The sequence below is a fragment of the Lucilia sericata genome, unplaced genomic scaffold (genome assembly GCF_015586225.1).
Source record: "Lucilia sericata isolate MDLA Ls3-8-SP2 unplaced genomic scaffold, ASM1558622v1 Contig002848F_arrow, whole genome shotgun sequence".
NCBI lineage: Eukaryota > Metazoa > Arthropoda > Insecta > Diptera > Calliphoridae > Lucilia > Lucilia sericata.
In genome coordinates this window covers 14,898-37,360 of record NW_023996538.1, presented here as the reverse complement: position 1 = coordinate 37,360, position 22,463 = coordinate 14,898, and the positions used below count along the sequence as shown (strand labels likewise).

The 22,463-nt window shown below is 28.5% G+C and overlaps 2 protein-coding genes across 2 annotated transcripts; both read right to left on the bottom strand.

Annotated features, from left to right (window-relative positions):
- Window positions 1-2,584: 2,584 nt before the first annotated feature.
- Window positions 2,585-6,050, bottom strand: LOC119614398. Its single transcript, XM_037970528.1, has 2 exons — window positions 4,341-6,050; window positions 2,585-3,979 (listed from the first exon to the last, which is right to left on the bottom strand). Exon 2 carries the CDS (start codon window positions 3,709-3,711, stop codon window positions 2,875-2,877), a length of 837 nt encoding a protein of 278 aa, XP_037826456.1. The 5' UTR covers window positions 3,712-3,979; window positions 4,341-6,050; the 3' UTR covers window positions 2,585-2,874.
- Window positions 6,051-6,075: 25 nt separating this feature from the next.
- Window positions 6,076-22,238, bottom strand: LOC119614399 (serine/arginine repetitive matrix protein 2-like). The gene is made up of 4 exons (XM_037970529.1): window positions 22,114-22,238; window positions 21,714-22,053; window positions 6,276-6,377; window positions 6,076-6,100 (listed from the first exon to the last, which is right to left on the bottom strand). Exons 2-4 carry the CDS (start codon window positions 21,953-21,955, stop codon window positions 6,091-6,093), a joined length of 354 nt encoding a protein of 117 aa, XP_037826457.1. The 5' UTR covers window positions 21,956-22,053; window positions 22,114-22,238; the 3' UTR covers window positions 6,076-6,090.
- Window positions 22,239-22,463: the final 225 nt, after the last annotated feature.

Sequence of the window (22,463 nt, the reverse complement as noted above, 5' to 3'; positions counted from 1 at the left end):
TTTGTGTCCCCGAAAACCTTATATGTGATATTTATTTATTACGTAGATCCAATGGTCTACTTATTGTCCAAAAATTTCATTTTATGCTATTTTTGATCCGCCATATTGGATTCAGTTATTAGATTTTGAAAAGATCTACAAAACGTGTTCATTAAAAATTTCATTAAGAATTTTAGAAATTTTTAACCGCCATTTTGAACTTTTATTTTTTCTTACTAAATCTATTTATTTATTACGTAGATCCACCGCCCTAATTATTGCCAAAATATTGGATTTCTGGCGCAGAGTGTAGTGCTGTTAAAATATTTAAAAGTGAAGCAAAGAAATGCAATAATATAAATTTTAGGGACTTTCTTAATCCACTTTTTTACTTATTTTTATTTTTACCAAATTTTTAGTAATGTTTTTGTTACGTTTTTTTTTTTTTAATAAAAGAAGACAATTTTCGAAAATATTATAAATTTTTGGAAATGGCTACGTACAGTAGTTAATTAACAAAAATTTTGAGATAAAGAGGTTTTAATTTTACATTATCCTCCAGGAGTGTTGGTAAAATATTTGAAAATGAGTATTTTTAAAAAATTTAAAGAAATAATTTCGAAAATATTAATCACAATTTCTTTCAGAATTACAAAATTACAGATTTGACTATATTCCTCATAATTCATTTAATTAAAAAAAGAAAATTTTCAAAAATATATTACATTTTTGAAAATAGCTACGTCCAGTAGTTAATTAAAAATGTTTATTTATTTTCCTGTACGTCAAAATTTTGAGATAAAGAGGTTTTAATTTTGCATCATCCTCCAGGAGTGTTGGTAAAATATTTACAAACTTACGGATTTGACTATATTTCTCATAATTAATTTGTTACATTATCATTTACATTTTTCTAGTCTATAATTACAATAATAAATTTTAGCAGTCCAACACCATGGACGGACACAGAACCCCAAAATATTGCAGAGCAACGTGGGCCTTTTACAGTTGGTTTTAAGTTAGATAATTCCAAGGCATCTCCAAGCTTTCGCCATATCATTTGACGACCATCTGAGCCAAAAATATTATATTTGTTCTAATCGTCGAAGGTAACCTCCTTCCAGAATCCAATATTCTTACTTATGAGTCTATTTGCGGAGTCAAGACACTTAACATCGATTAACTTCGATATGAGCGGTTTCCACCTTGGTACTTGACCATGCAAATTATTGCTTCCTAGTACTTTGCGCACAATTTCGACACTCATTTTTATTCACAGGACTGTTCTGAGTTCGTTGTTAATTTTTGGAGCTGACAGATGAACGTTCCTTCGGTATTTCCTCAGTATTTCTCTGTCGTCCTGTATTCACAGCAGTTTTGGACGACTTGATAATGGTAAATACTCGATGGAATTCTTTGTTCCATGCGTGTAATGACAAAATATATTGTTGACGGGAATATATCAAACATTTCCTATATGTATTTAATTGATCGGCCTTGATTATATATTAATTTTTTAATTTGAATTGATCAACTCTCTATCAACTATACATACATACATACATACATACATACATACATACATACATACATACATACATACATACATACATACATACATACATACATACATACATACATACATACATACATACATACATACATACATACATACATACATACATACATACATACATACATACATACATACATACATACATACATACATACATACATACATACATACATACATACATACATACATACATACATACATACATACATACATACATCCAGGGTAGCACATATTTTCAACTCATTACTTAATTATATGAAAATATTCAGGAATATATTCAGGAAAATAATATATAATTATACCCTCACATTAAAAAGGCCTTTTTATAACGAATTTTTTGTTTTGTATCTATTACTGACTTAATTGTAAACTTATCCTTAACTTTCTTTCTCGTGTAAGCTTGTTAAGATGTTTATTTAGAAAGAAACTGTTTTGGCTTTTAATTACTATGTTTTTATTGTTTTGTTTCTGGTGCAATGAAAAACAAAATTAATTGGTAACCATAGACTCTTTTGATATACTTTTGCTCAAGTTGAACTTATGTTATGGCAGGATATCTTATTCTTAGGGCCAATCTTTAGGTGAAAGATTAGCGATTAAATTAAAATTAATCCTCGAAAGATGTTTTTGAGTACTCAATTAGTTAATTTTGTTTGCAAGTTTAAGCGCCCAATGGAGGTGGTTTAAACTTAAGCACGAAATGCAAAAGTGTAAACAGCTGATGCAAAAAATTAATACTATTTTTACAAATATAAACATTAAAATGTTCTATTTTTGATTAGTATAAATTATTAGTATAAATTATTATTGTCTTCTTCTTTTTTATAAAATATGCATTGTTTTGATAACAAACAGTGACGTTTTCTGTTGTTTTGTATGGCAAAACTGCGAAGTTTAATCTTGCATTCAAAAACATCAAAGAGGATTAACATAAGATTAAATTTATTTTTTGATTAACTAATCTGATTATTAATTGACATTTGATTGTCATCTCAAAAACTCGCTCTTAGAGTTTCTAATTTCCCGGACTTTTTTCATTCCCGGGAATTGATTTAAAAAAAATATTTATTACCTGGAATTCCCGGGAAATTTATAAAATTTTTCAATACATAATAACCTGCAACATTTTAAAGAAATATTGTATTTTATCTTAAGTTTTCGATATTTCTGTATCATTAGAAAGTGGTAAAAATTATATTTAGTTTTTATGAAATAAAATTATATTTATTTTATATAGTTATGAACATTTCCTATAAAGAAATATATGATTTACATTAAGATTATGAACTCTTTATAATTTGAAGCTATTTCACAAAATGTCATTGGAAAGGTAAATTAATTCCGTATAATAAAATAATTTTGTTGTACCTTTTATGTTTCTCCATATATTCTTCCAGTTTAGCATTATTTAATAGTGTCTCCAAAAGCAAATTTGGTGTTTGATTTTGTAAGAATTCAAGAATTTTTGGAACACTATTTTCAATTATTGCTAAATGGGACGTGCCGGATGCAGTAGCAGTGGGGTTAGCAGTAGAACATGTAAATACATTTTTATTATCATCGCAAATTGCAGCTCTTTTTGATTTTAAGTATTTATTGTTATTATATAATTTCCTTTTTTTATCTTGACAAGAACATGTGCAATATTGTGGTTGTGAAAGAGCAAGAGTCGGTGATTTGTTAATGTTAGGGTTGCTGATGTAATTGGAAAGCGTTGTTTTGAAAGGCATGCTCATTTTTATTTTCTGACCTGCATTTAGTTTTCTCTGAGTATGATACTTCGGAAAAGCTTTCATAGACTTTTGAGATTTTTTTTTACTTGTTTTAGTATTTAAGGGTTTAAATTTCTTGGCAACTTCGCCGTAAAGTATATCACTTTCAGTGTATTTGTTGAAAGTAGAAGAGGCAGAGAACAAAGTTTGTTTCATTTTTGTTTCCTTCAGCCCCAAACGGTTATCATGCTGAAAATATTGTTTAGTTTTTGCTATCGTTTTGTGTTTTAAGACTTGAGTGGTTGTTGAAGTGGACAAAGATGATGAACAAGCCTCATTTCTATGTGACTTCTTACGTCTTTTACGACGCTTTTTAGGCTTCGCAGTAGCATGATAATTTTGAGTTATGACGGATTGAAATTTTTGTTGTAAAGATGACAGCATAGTTATAGTTTTTTAGTAGATTTTAAATTAAATTGCGTATAACAATGTTATACAGTGTTATATTATTAATTTTTTATTGTTTTTTAAATTACATTGTTAGGAAGACGTTGAATTATTAATTTTTTTTATGTTATAGTATTTTTATTTTTAAGTATTTTCAATACTTATTTTGGAAGACTTTGGATTAATTATATATTTTATGTATTACATTAAATTAGTGATTATTAATATTTTACTAAGAATCTACATGACAGTTTTTGTTCTATATCTTTGAATGCAGTTATTATTAACTTCGGTCGATTGTGAATATTAGAATATAAAAATCTTCATTAAAAATATCGGGTACAATTTTATTACTTTCTCGAATTATTTTTTAATATCGTGAAATGGAAGACGCGAATTTGTTGATGTTGAATTATTAATTTTTTTTATCTTATGGTAATTTTATTTTCAAGTATTTTAAATACTTTTTGGAAGACTTTGGATTAATTGTATGTTTTATGTATTACATTAAATTTGTGATTATTAATATTTTATTTGTTTCTTTTTTTTATATATATATATATGTTAGATGTTAAATTTCATATTATATTTATTAATAAGTTGAATTTTTTTATCATAATTTTTACCAATTTGCAAAACATTAATATTAATGCTATCATTTATTTATTACATAATAGTTTGTTTAAATAATTGTTGATGCAAAATTAACAATTGCTAATTCACTCTTTGTAATTTGTCATAGCACGAAACTTCGCATGAAGATTAATGATTACTTATTTTTAAATTTTGGTTTGAATTCTTTAACGTTTTATCAAAGAATATCTTATTTGGTTATAATTGTCTATTTTTCATATTTTTTAAAATGTTAAGTTTTCATACATACGTATATATCCTTTAAAAAGTTTATTATATAGTATTTTCAAGGACACTTAGTTATTTAAATAAGTTTTTTTGTATGTAAATGTCAGTTTTTAATATCAACTTTTAATTTTATATTTTTTAATGAATTTGGTTTTTTATTGGATGTTTTATTGTTCCAATAATATTGGATTTATAAATTATAGATACAATAATTTCATATTAATGTATTTCATAGTATTTAATTCGTTTCCAGTTTGTTTATGGTTAAATAATGTTTGAATGAATTACATTATTTTTTAAATTATTTGTTGTAAATTGATGGTTTATATTCCATTAAAGAAAATTTATAATCTTTGTCATTATTACTAATTTTATAATTTTATTCAATATATGGAAGACTTGTGTACAGATTTGTCACATAAGTTATAGGAGTTACATTTTGCATTTAAAATATTTTCTTTTATTATTATTTTGCCATTATAAGCATAGTTATATTTGCTGTTCACAGCAATAATCCATTTTACATATTTGCTGTTCTTTTCTTATTGTATTTAATTCAAGGGTGGTTTAAAACGGGCGAAGGTACAAACAATAACTAAAAATTATATATTGTATTAAACACGGCGCATTTAAAATTGTGTTCATTTTTTTAGAATATACATATCATATATTCTAAATTAACATTTATTTTCATAGTTTTAACAATTTAATTTTTTATTAAACACATTTTTTGATACATAAATATTTTTCAATAGTAATGATTTAGCCCCGTCAGACTGTAGTATGCTAATTATTGATTTTTCACATTTATATATATTTTTAGTATTTTTTATAACTTTTTTATATTTTTTATATTAATCTTCTTATAGTATTTATTGCTCATTTAATTATTCTTATAATTCCTTAAAAAGTATTTTTATTTTTCGCATTTTAATCTTTTGCTTTTGGAAGACATGTTATAACTGCGAAAAAAATTCTGTCTATTCATCAAATATACACTTTTCTCTAAACTCACCATACCTTCGAGTTCTCAATTGTGTGTTTTAAAGGATGTTGCAAAATACATAAAAATGTTCGAGAGATATTTTCTTGTATATCGTGGTTGTTTTATTTCAATAAGTTATTTAAAGGTAATACGTATCCTGTCTAGTCCATTATACAATACTCTCTGAGAGCAGTTTTTGTCGTAAAGCTCAGAAGACTTGTTTAACGGGCATAATGCACAATTTTATTATTATAATTTCAAATCAATGTTGATTGAATTTACATAAGTAAAAAATAAAAAATTAGAATTGTTTTAATCTATTTTCGTACCTATTATTATTTAAACGCCGTACAAAAAGTATAATTTTTTTTGCAAAATTCTTAAACAAAGACTAGCTTTATTTCAATATTGATTATTTCAGTGTTTTAAGAAATTTCGTACCTGTTAATATTTAAACGCCGTACAAAAAGTATCAAGTTTATTTGCAAAATTCTCAAACAGGGACTAGCTTTATAAGAATATTGATTATTTCAGTGAAAACTATTTGAAATGAAAATTAAAACATTTAAACAGTTTAAATTATATAATAAAAATATAAAGTAAATAAAATCAAGAACAACTTTTCTTTAATAACTATCACTATTTCTTTAAAAAACATTAGATAATGCCAATTTTTATTGAAATTTTAAAAATCTGTGTAAAAAATAATACTCACGTTATTCTACCAAATTCATCTTTTGGCAAGTCCGTTTTTCCTTGTCCCATTAATTTTTGCCTGTAGGAATCTACTTTGGCCTTGATTTCATCCGATGATAAACTATAAAACACAAAAATTATAACATTCAATTTGGTGTTAACAAAAAACAACGTTTTTTTAATTTATAAACTGCTATTCAACTTACTTTTAAACAATTTTTATAAATATATGTATATTGTTAAAAAAAAGCTGTGTTGTTTTATACTTAAAATTGGTATTTAAATTTATTTGTTATAGTTCGGTTCGATTTCTTTGTTTTAATACTAGCAATATCTAATAAAATATTTTCTAATATATTTTTTTTAAATGTTCTTCGTTGAACGTTTCTATCGATTATGAGGTGTGTTGACTATTTTATGTATTATAGTGTTGTAAACATGCAATCGAAAGCACAAATATACAAAGAGAGACCATATTGCACTATTCAACCCTTAGGAGAAATAATGTTTGTTTGAAATTTGTTTTTTTTTTTAATGGTGGAGGGGGAGAAAAATGGAAATTTGTTTACAAATAAGCGAAAGGCGAATGAAAGTGAACAGTTCATTTTAGGGGAAGTAATATCAAAAAAATAAATAAATTTAGCTGGAAAGAAATCTTACAACTCATTTTAGAGAAACAAATAATAACGTTCTTTGTGCCGCGTTACTGGCCCCAAATTTGACCTATATCACTGTCCACGTAATAATATAAAACTTTACCAAAACAATCTAAAGACCCACAGTGATTCATTCCATAGACAAAAATATGATGGAGGTTAGTACTATTGGATAGTTGGCCAGACACAAATTTTGAAGAAAAAAATTTAAAAATGCCAAAAAAAGAAATTTTTTTTGAAACAATGAAGAAATACACTTTTAATGTTTTTACTTTTTGATGCTCTAAGCATTTAATTATTAAAGAGATGATGTTGTTTTGGTGGGGAACTTTTTTTATTTATACATATTTTTTTATATTTAATTTTGTAATATAAATATCTATGAATTTGACATAGTACTTACTTGTAATACTTAATTTGGCCAGAAGGCTTTTGTATTATTAGTTGAATAAATGAAATAAATAAATAAAAATAGCTGTCGGAACTCGTTTGGACAATTTTTGCTAAGACCAACAGGTGAAAAGTTACACTCATTTGAATAAAACCCTGTATGACCAAAATGTCCCACTTTGAGTTTGGCAGTTCTTGACCGATGCAGCTGAAAATTTGTGCCTGACCTACTATCCCATATATATTCCGGATCCTTATTGATAGCGGAGTAGATTAAGCCATGTACGTTAAAGAATTTCATGTAGGAATTCCACTCAATCGATGCGTATTAATGTACTGAACACGAGAAAAATAAAAATTATTTTTTTGGAATGGTCCTCAGTTCCCTACCAGAGGAAATGGGTGTACAAACTATAGGAACAATCTTTCCCTAATGGACAGAAAATGTCCGGCTTGGGAGAAAGCGCTGGCATTGAATAGAATTATGGTATTATTAGTTGAATAAATGAAATAAATAAATAAAAATAGCTGTCGGAACTCGTTTGGACAATTTTTGCTAAGACCAACAGGTGAAAAGTTACACTCATTTGAATAAAACCCTGTATGACCAAAATGTCCCACTTTGAGTTTGGCAGTTCTTGACCGATGCAGCTGAAAATTTGTGCCTGACCTACTATCCCATATATATTCCGGATCCTTATTGATAGCGGAGTAGATTAAGCCATGTACGTTAAAGAATTTCATGTAGGAATTCCACTCAATCGATGCGTATTAATGTACTGAACACGAGAAAAATAAAAATTATTTTTTTGGAATGGTCCTCAGTTCCCTACCAGAGGAAATGGGTATACAAACTATAGGAACAATCTTTCCCTAATGGACAGAAAATGTCCGGCTTGGGAGAAAGCGCTGGCATTGAATAGAATTATGGTATTAGAAAACCTAAGCATAAGAGAGGCAAGAACCAAATACGCAGGCATAATTGGCGGTAACAGATTCGAGATTCTAGAAGAAACCGATGTAGATTCTGCCTTCCCTCAACTCCCCACAAAACCGGACAAAATTATTAAATAATAGCGAATCGGTAAGGTACATGTACATACATAAGACCCAGTCTTTTGCTAAAACCTTGAACCTTTCTTCGAACGAATAAAAAATTTACAATGTAGAATAAAGAATAATTCGAACAATTTTTGTCGATTGATCAAATATTTGAATGTTACATTTTACGAATATTTTATTATACATAGCATTGAAATTATGTTAATATTTTGTAAAACAAACCTAAATAAAAAGATATGTTATAATTGAAACAAAACTTTTACTACTTTTTGCAAATAATAAAAATTTTAGTTTTACAATGTTAAAAATAAAATGGTTCTAGTTTTGAAAGTGATTCTCTTAATTTTTTTAAATGTTTGCAATAAGTGAAACAGATAAACATTAATTAATTTGGTTCTATAAGTGTCTGTCTTTTCATAAGAAAGTCATCAATTTCTAAATATACTGAAGCCTGTTTTATGGGCAAGAAGATACCGGTGATAGATAGAGTGTAACCCTTCACCGAAAATTAATATGTATAGGATCAAAAAGGCACATCGGCGCTGGGCGATATGTAGGAGAACTGTTGGCATGAAATGGGGTCTTAGTTCTACTATGACATATTGGTTTTATAAAAGTTTAATCCAATAATACGGTTGACTTCTTTGGACAAAAAGAGTAACAACAGGGAGTTCAGCGAATATGCTGCTTGGGTACAAGTGATGTCACAAGCACATCGTCAAGCAAGGCTCTAAAAACATTGCTTGATATTCCACCTATTGAAAAATATTTAAGATATGAGGCGGCACTTACAACTCAACGACTCATAACTTTAGGTGAACTTGTCAAAAGCGGTTATGGGACACATCATCAATGTATACTGGATACATTGGAAGGCTGTAAACAATCGTCGGGCGTGCCTGATCGCATACCAGACACAGAATATGTAGGAAACTTTGAAACACTGAGCCAAGTGGAACATTTTTCACGAACACTGATTGGGAAATTCTTAGGAATTACGGCCAGTTTGAGTTTCAGAATATTGAAAGATAATACATTCAGTGGACACTATGTTGTTTTTATTACCAACAAAACTTTTTCTTTCATGGAAAGCAGCGCACAACAGGCCCGATAGTAGCCTGTTTATAATACATTAATAAATAGTACGATTTTCTTATATAAAACAGTTTGTAAAAACCAAAAACTACCAAAATATAGTTTTTACCGATTTACTCCTAAAATGAACCGAATTTCGAAAAAGTACCAGACACCTGCCCGCTTATTTTTTTAATAAACAACGACAAGTGTAACGTTTTTGTTTTATCTCTTTTAGTTTAGGAGATATTTACAAATTTACCCGTTTTTACCTCCTAAAAATTTGAATTTCCAAAAATCCCTTCTTAGTGGATCTTTGCATGATCTACATGCATGTATGGATGCGTGTCAAAGATTTAAGGAATTTTAAATATATTGTTGTATACAAATTGTTAATACTAAAATAATTTTTTGTAAAGATAATGTAATTTGTTAAATGGTTAAAGTGAATTTCGGGAAAGGATCTAGTATGGGAGCACGACTAATTATAGACCGATCGTAAAAAATTCTTACAGTAACATTTCTGTATATTAAAGCTATATTTCAGTAAAATTTTGCATCTATATCTTTATAATATATATAAATAATGTGTGTTTAAGTGATTTTCGGACGGGGAAATTGCACCAATATTTTTGTATACAAAACAGGATAAGGATATCATTATTTGGTAATGAGTAATGTGCGTTCAAGAGATTTTCGGAAGAGGACCTTGTATGGGAGCTAAGACCAATTATGGGCCGATCGTTTTACATTAACATTAATATATACATATGTATGTATGTACATAAAGGCAAAATTTTGGCTAAGGAAGGGCACCTTGGTCGTAGCTCAAAATTATTCTGTGTATAAAACTAATATTTCTGCCAAATCAAGCTCTCGTATAGAAACGAATGTATGATGATTTTCATGGAACTATATTGCATAGTTTTCGTAAAAATTCCATCAGAATGTGCAAAATTGGCTTATTTTTCGCAGTATTTTTAAATTTTTATTCATAACTTTTCCCGATGTGAACCGTTTTTTCTCATTTTCATTTCAACAATTTAGAAAAATGAAGAACATTTTGGGTTAATTTATTTTATTTTATTTATTTTATTTAACAATATTCAATAACCTAGCCTATAGGCCATAAGCGGTTACAAATTTCTACTTCACAATAATTCCTCCAATACAAAATACATAATTATATATAAATAAAATTACACCTAATTTTTTTAAAAAAGATAATATACTATATAAAATAACGATAGGACAATTAAAATGTACCGCATTGATCATAAATAAATTCCTACATAATTTGCAATCAAACAAATGTAATTCAAAGAAGCAAAACAGGTTAAAATAAAGAAAAGTATATGTAGAAATCATAAACAATCCCAATGAACTCACAGAACCAATCAATATGTCATACAGGAACTATATGGCAAATAACACTCCAGACTGTAAAGGACATAGGTAATACAAATCAGACAGAAACATGAAGCTATAAAACACCTATCAGTTGAACCTTCTGTGAAGAAATATAAGTCAATTGTAAGAAAGTTTTAAACTACCCCAAAAAATATCAACTCATGTAAAAGAATTTAAATACCAAAATTACCAATCAATTACATAATAAAAATTTCAATACTAACTTTAAAAGAACAAAGTGAAAGACAATTCCTTAAGAGCAAAAATATATAATAGCAGAAAAAATCCTCACAAACACAAAACTCCATGCATACAATGACAGTCGCAAATCACCTTCCATCAAAACAGTCACAAGTAAATTCATCCAAATCAGCAATATTGACTGAGCAATCACAACATCCTTAAACCACACAACATTCCCCCATTTCAAAGCTAACAGAAATTTTCCAAAATTGGCAAACAATCTCAAAAAAAATCATATCACAAATCAGTCAATACTAGATAAAAAACCTATGCATATTACTTGCAATTAAAATGATATGAACCAACAACAATAATTTGGCAGCCAATAATACCAAAGCAACGGTCTAAAATACTTGCATTATAACATACCTTAAAAAGAAACAAATAACAGTATTTAGTGAGTAATATGAGGGACTAATACAACATAAATCAAAATCTTATCAAAAAAAGGTCTCACATAAAGAACACAATGAACTACAAGAAAAATACCAATTTAAGAAACCCTGCATGTTAAATAAAATAATCATTTAAAGAAAGTAAAAGAAAATACAAAGTTCCAACTTCTAATAATATAACAATAAAATATTAAAAATAATCTTGAATAATAAAAAAAACAATGAAGCAGACAACATCAACAATGTTCGAAGTATTAATCCAAACAACACAAATAATCCTCATCCAAGCAATTACAAGAAAAACACTAATGATACCTCATTTACATATACCCAGCAAATTTTTATCAGTCAACAGATATTCAATGATGCACCCACATATGAAATTACAAGTAATTGACAATTGAAAATAATGTATTCAGCAAAATCATTTAAAATTTCAATACAAATATCAATAACCCAGCAAAAAATATTTGATGTCATACTTTACAAACCACATCTTAATCACATCTTAAAATGCGATTTCATATTTTTCACTTTTATAAACCAAATATTTCCTTACAAATGAAACCCCAGTTAAAAGTGAGGAAAGAGATGTGGAAAAGTCATTACAAATAACATATTTGAAGTACATCATTTGGTGAAAGAGTAGCGAAATTTACATAAGCGTGTCATTAAGAGAATGTGTTTTATTTTTGACATCCAAATATCGGATTTTTACTGCTTCTAAAAATAAGATCAGATGTAGTTCGAAGCTGCCAAAAATGAACAACATCCCTCCAATGACACGCTAATGTAAAATTCATAGGTTTTACACCCGAATTTGAAGCACTTCGGGTTACTAGTTGTGATGAAAATTCTACATCTTTTTCCACACTTTTTTTGCTGGGAACTACATAAAACAAACCATAAACACAATTATGACAATATCAGTAATTCATCATATTGGATAATCACAAAGACAGTTACTCTAGAATAGCAATAACAATACCCAGCAAAAAATAATTGATGTCATACTTTACAAACGACATCTTAATCACATCTAAAAATGCGATTGCATATTTTTCGCTTCTATAAACCAAATATTTCCTTACAAATAAAAACCGAGTTAAAAGTGAGGAAAGAGATGTTGAAAGGTCACTACAAATAACATATTCGAAGTACATCAAATTTTGGTGAAAAACTAATGAAATTTACATAAGCGTGTCATTGAAAGAATGTGGTTTATTTTTGACATCCAAATATCGGATTTTTACTGCATCTATGAACAAGATTAGATGTAGTTGAAAGTTGTCAAAAATGAACAACATCCCTCCAATGACACGCTAATGTAAAATTCATAGGTTTTTCACCAAAATTTGAAGTACTTCAAGTATGTTATTTGTGGTGAAAATTCTACTTCTTTTTCCTCACCTTTTTTGCTGGGTATGAATGACAACACAATTCCAAAACCAATCTAAACATTCCAACCTACCAAAAACAGTATTATTTCATCAACAAATTTCCAACTGCAAAAGCAAATCAACATAGTTAATTCCTCAACATTACCAAAGTACCATCAAATGCAATAATAACACCACAACTCAGTCAAGTGATACTAATATCAAAAAGGTAATAACCAGCAAAGGGAATATGCATGTTAATATCAATAAAACTTACAATATTTCAATAATGATAAACCATTCACATAATAGAAAATATACAACAGAATACAATCTCTAATTTCAATTATAAACAAACTCCAGCTCATTTATCAGAAGAAAGCAAAATGCATATAAAGTTATAGTATTACAAGACTACTACCCACTCAGTAAACAATTCTCAAAAAATCCAGTCAAAAGACATCAACTTTACAATATGTTAAAAAATATACCTATTATACAGAATAAATATATAATACAGCAACCCTCCACTTAAAAAATGATTATCAACCATTATTTAACAGTAACAAAAAGTCTCCTAAAAATTACAAATTAATGATACTGCCAGATCATTATCAGTTAATTCATTACAAAAACCAGCATGTAAATATAAGAACAAAACCAAAAAAAAGTTAATTCTTAATGTAGCAAAATAGAATCTCAGTTACCTGAATAAAACAAAATTAAGCAAAGAAAAACTTAAATGCCCTAGTAAAATCCTACACAAGAAACCAGGCTTCCAAAATCATAGAAATAACAAAAAAACATAAAAAATTAACTACAGCTTAAAAAACAGCACAAACAAGAATGAAATGTTTCCTCAACACAAAGACAAGAATATCCAAAACTTTACAACCACACCTCCACATTATCCAAGAATACGTTATAAAGAAGCAAAACTAAAACAATACAATGGAGTTACAGGAAACTTAATTACACATAGAATTAAAGCACATATCCCAATATATGCCATAAAATCCCAAAAAATTTTATTTACAGAATTACATAAATACAGAAATTAATACAATTAAACAAGTCAATATAAATGACAAATTCCTCAATATACAGTCAGCAAATCTCCCAAATCCAATATAAAAAACAGCTAACTACACCATATTGACACAATAAAGAATAAATTACCTTGTGTAGAAAACATATATGTATATACCCAAAATCATCGATTCTATAAGAACATTCCACAGTTCTACTCAAACCTACAAGGATAAATTGTTTTCAGAAATTTCACGAAAAAGCTTTTTCTTATAAGTTTCAACAGAAACATCAAAGTTTCTCAAAGTTTTCGATAATTTATTGTATACACGTGCCACTCTAACACAAAATTTGGTTAAATTCTATTGCTTTGTTTGATCGTAAGCGTGTTTCACACTTACAGACTGTCGTAACTAAATCGACTCAGAATTTGATGACCCAGAATATATATAATTTGTTGGTTCTCAGATGAATATTTCTTGGTGTTACAGACGGAATGACAAAGTTATATATACCCTCTATCACCACTGATGGTGATAAAAATAATTAGATTTAGAAAATGGTGATTAGTGTATTTTATTTTCTCCTGTTCTGTATTTTGCTGAAAAAATATGGTCACCGTATTTATAAGTGTACTAGCATACCCTGAGTACTTCGCTACCCTATTCGAAGTTAAATTAAAATAAAATTTAGATTATAAAAGTATAAAAGGCTCAACAATTTTTTTATTTTAATGAAATCTTTATTAACAACCGAGCTCATAGAGCCATATATGGTTGACAATTCTACAATCAATACAACAAAAGAATCTTAAAAATAAACATTTTAAAACAAAAATAATTAATTATAATAGGCACAAAAGTTAAGTAAAATTATAAGTATAAATAAATACATCGTTGATACAAATTATAACGAAGGATACAAAAATAAATAAAAAAGTAGACTCTACAAAACAATTAAATCACAATTGCAGCTTTAAAACATTGTTAAAATGTGAGTTAAGACATAAGTTACTTTAATTATTTCAACACATGTGTATGTGTGGAATTCAGCGATAATAAAACGATAACAAGTCACAAGATAATAAAGTCAAAAAGTAGTATTATATAAAAAATAAGGTATCCTGCCATAAATTCCAACTTAAGTAAAAGTGTATCAAAAAGAAAAGTCTATGTTTACCAATTAATTTTGTTTCTCATTGTACTGGAAACAAAACAATAAAAACATTGTAATTAAAAGTTGAAACAGTCTCCCTCTAAATAAACGTGTTAACAAGTTTAAAAGAGAAAGAAAATAGAGAAGGACAGGTTAACATGAGAATTTGTACATTGCGTTTGGATCTACTAAACTTGAAAAATGATAGCAAATATGAAATATTACCATGAATGAATGTCTTATAAAAGAAAATCAAAACTCTAAGTTGCACAAAACTATAAAATGTGCACCCAAGAAATTTGGAAACGTATCCAGAAATGTGGCTTCGAATACCAACATGGAATAGGTATCGAACAACTCTGTTAAATAGTTTATTTAAATTTTTGTTACTACATGTTGTGCCACTATATACTTCCATTACATACAAAAAAATGGGCATAATGAGAGAGTGTACAACCATAATTTTAATGTGCATTGGTAAGATTAAATTTATGCTGTATAAACGACGTAAGGAATAATTTACTTTAGAAACAATGGAATTTATATGTGCTTCAAAATTCAACTTATTATCTAATAATATACCCAAGCAACATATACGATCAACAAAATCAATTCCAACGCCATCGAAATTTATGAAAAGCTCGGATAAGTTAGTCCCAAAGATAATAGCCTTGGTTTTAAGTGCATTTACAGCGAGTAAGTTATTGACCATCTATTTGGATATATTGCAGACATTGTAATTAATAACTTGCTGTAGAACATCAACAAATTGTCTCTCTCCTCTAAATAAAAACAACAAATCATCGGCATAGCCAAATGGAGCACAAGTTGCAGGATCAAAATAACTAAAAATATCATTAATATACATATTAAAAAGAAGTGGACCAAGAATTGAGGAACACCACTCTTTACTGGCAAAATATAAGAGGTTCTATTATTTATCACAACGTATTGACTTCTACCAAATAGATAGGAAGAAATAAGCCTACACGCAGTTGTAGATAAACCAAAGTTATAAAAAAGTTTATTAATCAACGTCTTGTGATCCACCTTGTCAAATGCCCGGGTAAGGTCAATGGATATTAGGACACTGGTATTACCACTACTAACGGATTGGCGAATCGTGTCAGTTAAACCAAGAAGAAGAGATGCTGTACATCTTCCACGCCTGAAACCATATTGAGAATCACTTAAAAGTGATTTGTCATCAATGTAACAATCCAGTTGATCTTTAAGCAAAACTTCAATAATTTTCGATATAGCCGGGAGAATAGACATTGGTCTTAGATTATCAATATCAACAGACTCATTAGTCTTTTTAATGGGGACAACTTTACCAATTTTCAAACCACAAGGAAAAGTGGTAATAATACTATTGACAAAATAAAGAATATATTTGTCAATAATGGGAAAAACTAATTTTAAAAACTTAATAGAGAATCCATCACATCCAATGGCTTTTGATTTAATATAATATAATGCTTCATATAATTCTGACAAATTAATTGCACGAAAAGAGAATCTACTACCCAGCAAAAAAAATTTGGAAGTTGTTAAAGAAGAAGGGATATTTTCATGATTTCTTTAGTAAGTATTCTATTTAATGCGTTTTAAATACATGCCTAAATTCTAATAAATTTGTCATCAGTGAAGGCATGAAAAATGCACCCAAAATTCACTCATGTAACTCCACTATAGGAATTGTAATATTTTACTGTAATTTGGTATTCTCTTAGGAGATTTAACGAAAACGTGCATTTCATACAATAAAGATTAAAAATGAAAAATATTAAGTCCATTAAAATTAGTAATATTAAGTCCATTAATAAGAGAAGGAAAAAACCAAGACTGCTTAAAGGATTTTAAAACACAATGGGTATTTTTCCTCTGCATGAATTTAAATCCAATCAAAATCAGTTAGTTATGTTTTATCTTATTCTATTTTTGTCAATATCACTCAAAAAAATTATTTTTTTGCACGTTTTTTTGCTGGGTACTGTTACATAAATTTTATGAAAGAAAAAGCACAAAAAAATATCTCTTATAGATTGTCAGACTGTGTAGTTTTACTTCCATGTTCTTTGGTGCTACATTATAGAAAATTAAAAAAATAAATATCTTACAGATTTTTAGAACCTTGTTTATTTAATTTTATGTTTTTAAGTTCAACAATTTGTCTATTGATGAACGAAAAAGTACCCAAATGTTCTCTTTTATATGTTATAATTCAATAAGAACGATGTGTGTTTAAGTTTATGTTTATATACTAAATTATCGAAAATTGAAAAAAAGTGCCAATTGAACAACCAAACCAAACAAAAAAGTCTCTCATACAGATTTTTCCAATCAGGACCCTACGTTCTTGATTTTAACCTTCTAGGCTCAAAAATATCAGTTAAACAACGATAAAAAGTAATAAAAAGTTTCCTTTTTTAGATTCTCATTCACTTAGGATGCTTCGTGCCTAATTTTAGTTCAATATCATAGAAAATTCGTTAAATAATAAAAAATTTACTGCTTACAGATTATCATTCATTTAGGACTCTGCATGTTAAATTTTATTTTTATATGTTCAATAAAACATAAAATTCAAAAAGTATCAGTTAAAGAACAAAAAAGTTCCGACATATGCATATATATTCTTTTAATCGGGAGGTTAAGTTCTAGTCTGGTAGACTGGTCACACCTGAGGCACTGGTAAAGAAGCGCACAACTGGTCTGATAGAGGCTTAGGTGTATATCTTCGGATTTGATATATAGACATATCTTCGGATTTGATATATAGTGTGTCACTAACTAATTTTTTCACCTTCTTTTTATTTTTTGGTCCATAGCTTTAAACTTTTGGACCCTATTCCGTTATAGTGCTAACTAAAGACACTTAGGAGATAAATTCTTTACAAGCTTATCCGTGTGATATCACTTTACGTATTAGAACTTGGATGTTGAAATTTGTCACCAGGTTTTTTCCAATTTTAAATTTTTTACAGTTTTTTGACCGGGCGCTGACGCTCCTTAATAAAATACAAAAATTGGGACAACAGTGGTTATCTGATGTAATTATACACAGTATGGTATATATCTCGTTAATGTGCCCTGAATAGGAGATCGGTACGACAGCTACAAAAGTTGGAAAACTTGAACATACATTTTTTAAAATATCAGTTTTTGGCGCGGCACATTCGCACTTATATAGGAAATCATTTGAATTATTGCGTAAATTGAGTTTTTTGTTATTTTGAAATATAAAATCGGAGGAGCATGCAAAAATATTCGAATGCAAAAATTTTTTGAACTTTTTAAAAATTTTGCAAAATTTCATCTTTTTATTTTTGCGATTTTATATATCAAACATCGACTTATACAAACATTTAATGAATAGACATGAAGATAATGACAAACACAATGGTTTGGAATCATAAATGTATTTAAAATGTCCTTGTAAGATACAAAGACATCACTTTTATCTTAACACATTTTGTCAAGGCACATCATGGATGATGCTCAAAATTCGTCAAAATTTGCAAGTTTTCTTAATACTTTAATGTAAAACTGGGGCGCATCAAAAAAGTTAAATAATTGTAGTTTTTGTGGGCTAAATAAAATGTACCTAGCATCAAAAAGCATCACTCTATAAATATTTAATTCCTTCAAACTATAATTTTTTAATTGCATTCCCTTATAAATCAAACTCGTAGAATGCAGATATTAACAGTTTTTTTTTTTTTTTTAAATTTACTAATTCGTGATTTTTTAAAAACTATAAGCAACAAGTTACAAAATTAATGAAATGAAATTTCTTACTGTGTATTTTTAAAATTTTTTAAAATAAATCTTATGGTATGTATTTAATGCGCTAAATCTGAATTATTTTTACAATTATGTGCAATTTTTTTCAAATATTACGTATATAAATACTATTTTTAAGAATTTTTTTAAATATTTAAGTGAAAACCGCTATAACTTTTGCCCCCTCAATCAAAATGATTAACGCGAACGGATTCATCACGTATTAGGGTCTGTTTATATCCACACAAAATATTTTAAATGTGCCATCAAAAATTTTTTGATTTTTTTAACTCTAAAATTAAAAAACTTTGATAATTGCTCATATATATTATTTTATTTATTTTTACAAATTAAAAACTAAGCCCTTGGGACCAAATATGGCTTACAATTCTACTCCATAACAATACTTCTTAAAGTTATTTAAATAGTGTCCTCCACCTTTCAAACTAATTTATATGTTTATATAATCGAATAATTTTTAAAATTTAATCGACTACTCGAATTACATTTTTATTCAAATAATTTTAAACACGAATAATTGACAACCCTAATAGACAGAAGGCAGAGATAAGTGCACGGAAGAACATGTCAGAATGACGAGAGACCATAAAGGAACATAACGTATCAATTGGGGGAAACATATCAATTCAAAACCCGCATTCTATATCAGATGTAGAAAAAATTGCTACCTAAATTATATCAATTGTAAATTCATTCTTTGAAAAATGGGGTAATGCTTCTTTTGGTGGGAATGACAGAAAACTTTTGGGCGAAATTGCCAAATCGAAACGATATTACGAAAGACAGAAACGATATTATAGCACCGTCTAAAGGTGCTTCGGAAAAGGGAAAATAAATACGATGAAATTTTTTCAATACAATATCCAGAGTTTGGGAAGAAAGGGGAATATAGAAATATTAAAACTTCTCATGTACAGGAATGATATCAATTTTGATTTACTATCTGAAATTTGGCTTATGAATAATAAGGATACTAGTTTGAGAGATTATAATAAGTATGGAAATGACGGGTATGGAGGCATTGGTTATACATAAGGCGAATCAAGTTCAGCATCAACAGAATTGAGACAGATGATGAGGTAATCTCCATTACCACTTCAGGAACAACATAAACATAATATTTATTTAGATGGCCCCAGATATGAATGCGTCACGATATGAAATATTTTGTTAGCCGATCTATTCACTTTTTTAGAAACTCCAGAATGCACATTAGGTGGAGATTTAAATGCAGTCTATTAATTGGAGAAACACAATTTCGGACAACAAGGGTCTTATCTTGAAAAGTTTAAATTTTGGTAATGTGATTTTGAACAATGGAACAAATACATTTAGAGGCCCTAGCAGTGAATCCGCCATCGATATAACTCTCACCGGATTCCTGCATAATGTTCATCAAGGGAAACCCTGAACGTGAAAATTAAGGGCAGTAACCATAAACCCATAATTTTTTAATGTTTCTCACAGAACGGTAACATCATATCAGTCCGTAAAGTTATCCATAGCAAATTGAGAAAATCGATAGAATCTATGGAATTAGGTGACAACAATTTTCGGACAATTTTCGTAAGGCATTCAAAAATAGCTCTATAACTGTAAAAGCCGGCAAATCCTTTACACCAAAGGCTTTGTGGGATAAAGAGTCTGAAACATTGTTCAGAACCAGAAATGCAACACGACATAAAACGCTGGAAAATAGCATACGTGATCACATTAAGAATAGGAAGCATGAAAATTTTCTGAAACTTTAGAAGGAAATATCCAGCCCAACATCTATCAGTCAAATGTGGAGACATAAATAATCTCAAAAAATATAATCAGATCAAGAGGACTCTAATAACAGTTGGAATAAGACTCAGAGCGAAGAATTTCTGAAATATATATATAGGAAAGTAAATTTTTTTATGTGAGATGGCCTACGAGGGATTCCATAAATGAGTTATCTGACAGACTCTGGAATGAGTGGGAAATATAATATTCTAATGCGATCCGTAAAAAGGTGAGCATGTATGGAAAGATTTTCACGTGATCAGAATTTTTGAAACAGCAGGAATCAGAGAATTGTTATGTTTAATTTTGGTGGCTTTTTGTCCTTTGGACCGGCCAAGTAAATCTTCCATTCCTTACTTTCAGTTTGGGGGTACAAAGTAATTCGTAAATAAATCGTAGAAAAAAATTAAAAATTTATTATTATCGAGTTTTTTCTGGTTGATTGTAAGGTTCCAAAAAAAGGCTCAAGCAACCCAAAATAAATACTTATTTTCAATTATTTTTCTTTTTTGTTTCTTACAAAAAAGTTGATTTTTTAAAACACTTTTGCGTAAAATGTTAATATGTACCCAGCAAAAAATAATTGATGTCATACTTTACAAACGACATCTTAATCACATCTAAAAATGCGATTACATATTTTTCGCTTTTATAAACCAAGTATTTCCTTACAAATAAAAATCGAGTTAAAAGTGAGGAAAGAGATGTTGAAAAGCCACTACAAATGACATATTCGAAGTACATCAAATTTTGGTGAAAAACTAATGAAATTTACATAAGCGTGTCATTGAAAGAATGTTTATTTTTGATATCCAAATATCGGATTTTTACTGCATCTATGAATAAGATTAGATGTAGTTCAAAGTTGTCAAAAATGAACAACATCCCTCTAATGACACGCTAATGTAAAATTCATAGGTTTTTCACCAAAATTGGAAGTACTTCAAGTATGTTATTTGTGGTGAAAATTCTACTTCTTTTTCCTTACTTTTTTGCTGGGTACATACATATATAAATGCTAATATGTATAGGGAAGCATTTCATGCCCTTCAATATGTACATTTTCGACGTGTATCCTACTTACCCTTGTTTTTCTAAAATTTCTTCAAACTCCAAACATTTCACCTCAATTTTTCTTTTGCGGTCATGATCTAAAATATCCTTGTTGGGTGGACGATTTAAAGTAGCGTCCAATTTTTTTATATCTTCCTCGGAACGATAATTTGAATTCTCCTTTTTGCCAGGTCGTACAAAAGCCCAATTACGCTGTACGTGGCCATTAGTGCCAGAACCACGCGGAGTGGTTAATCCTATTCCATTATACATAATAAGGGAAATTTGTGTATAAACGTTTTTGCGTATGTAGTATTAATCATCCAGTGCCAAATAATGGAATTTGAGGACTCGGATGACAAGATCGAAATCTGTAAAAAAAAAATAAGAATTATATTCCAAAATTGAACATTTGTTCATATTTAACTTACTTGTCTTATTTATTGCAGTATTATTAACATTAAATAATATTTATCAACTTTCAAAGAATTGTATGCAGAGATACAAGCCGATGCGAATTGATCGGCGGCGGCGGCGCAACCATTTTGGGTCGGCGGCGGCGGCTTATTACAGAAAATATCGGCGGCGGCTAAATTGTCGGCTCAATTTAACTTTTTCTTTAGAAATTGACCTTATAAGGTTTATTATATTGAAAAATCTTTGTATAATAGTATGTTACATAGAAACCTGTCTCTCTATAAGTTTTTTTCTGCAGAAAATGGAAATTTATAGTAGTTTTCACTATTTTAATATTAGCACAATATTGTGTGGCAACTCTTTT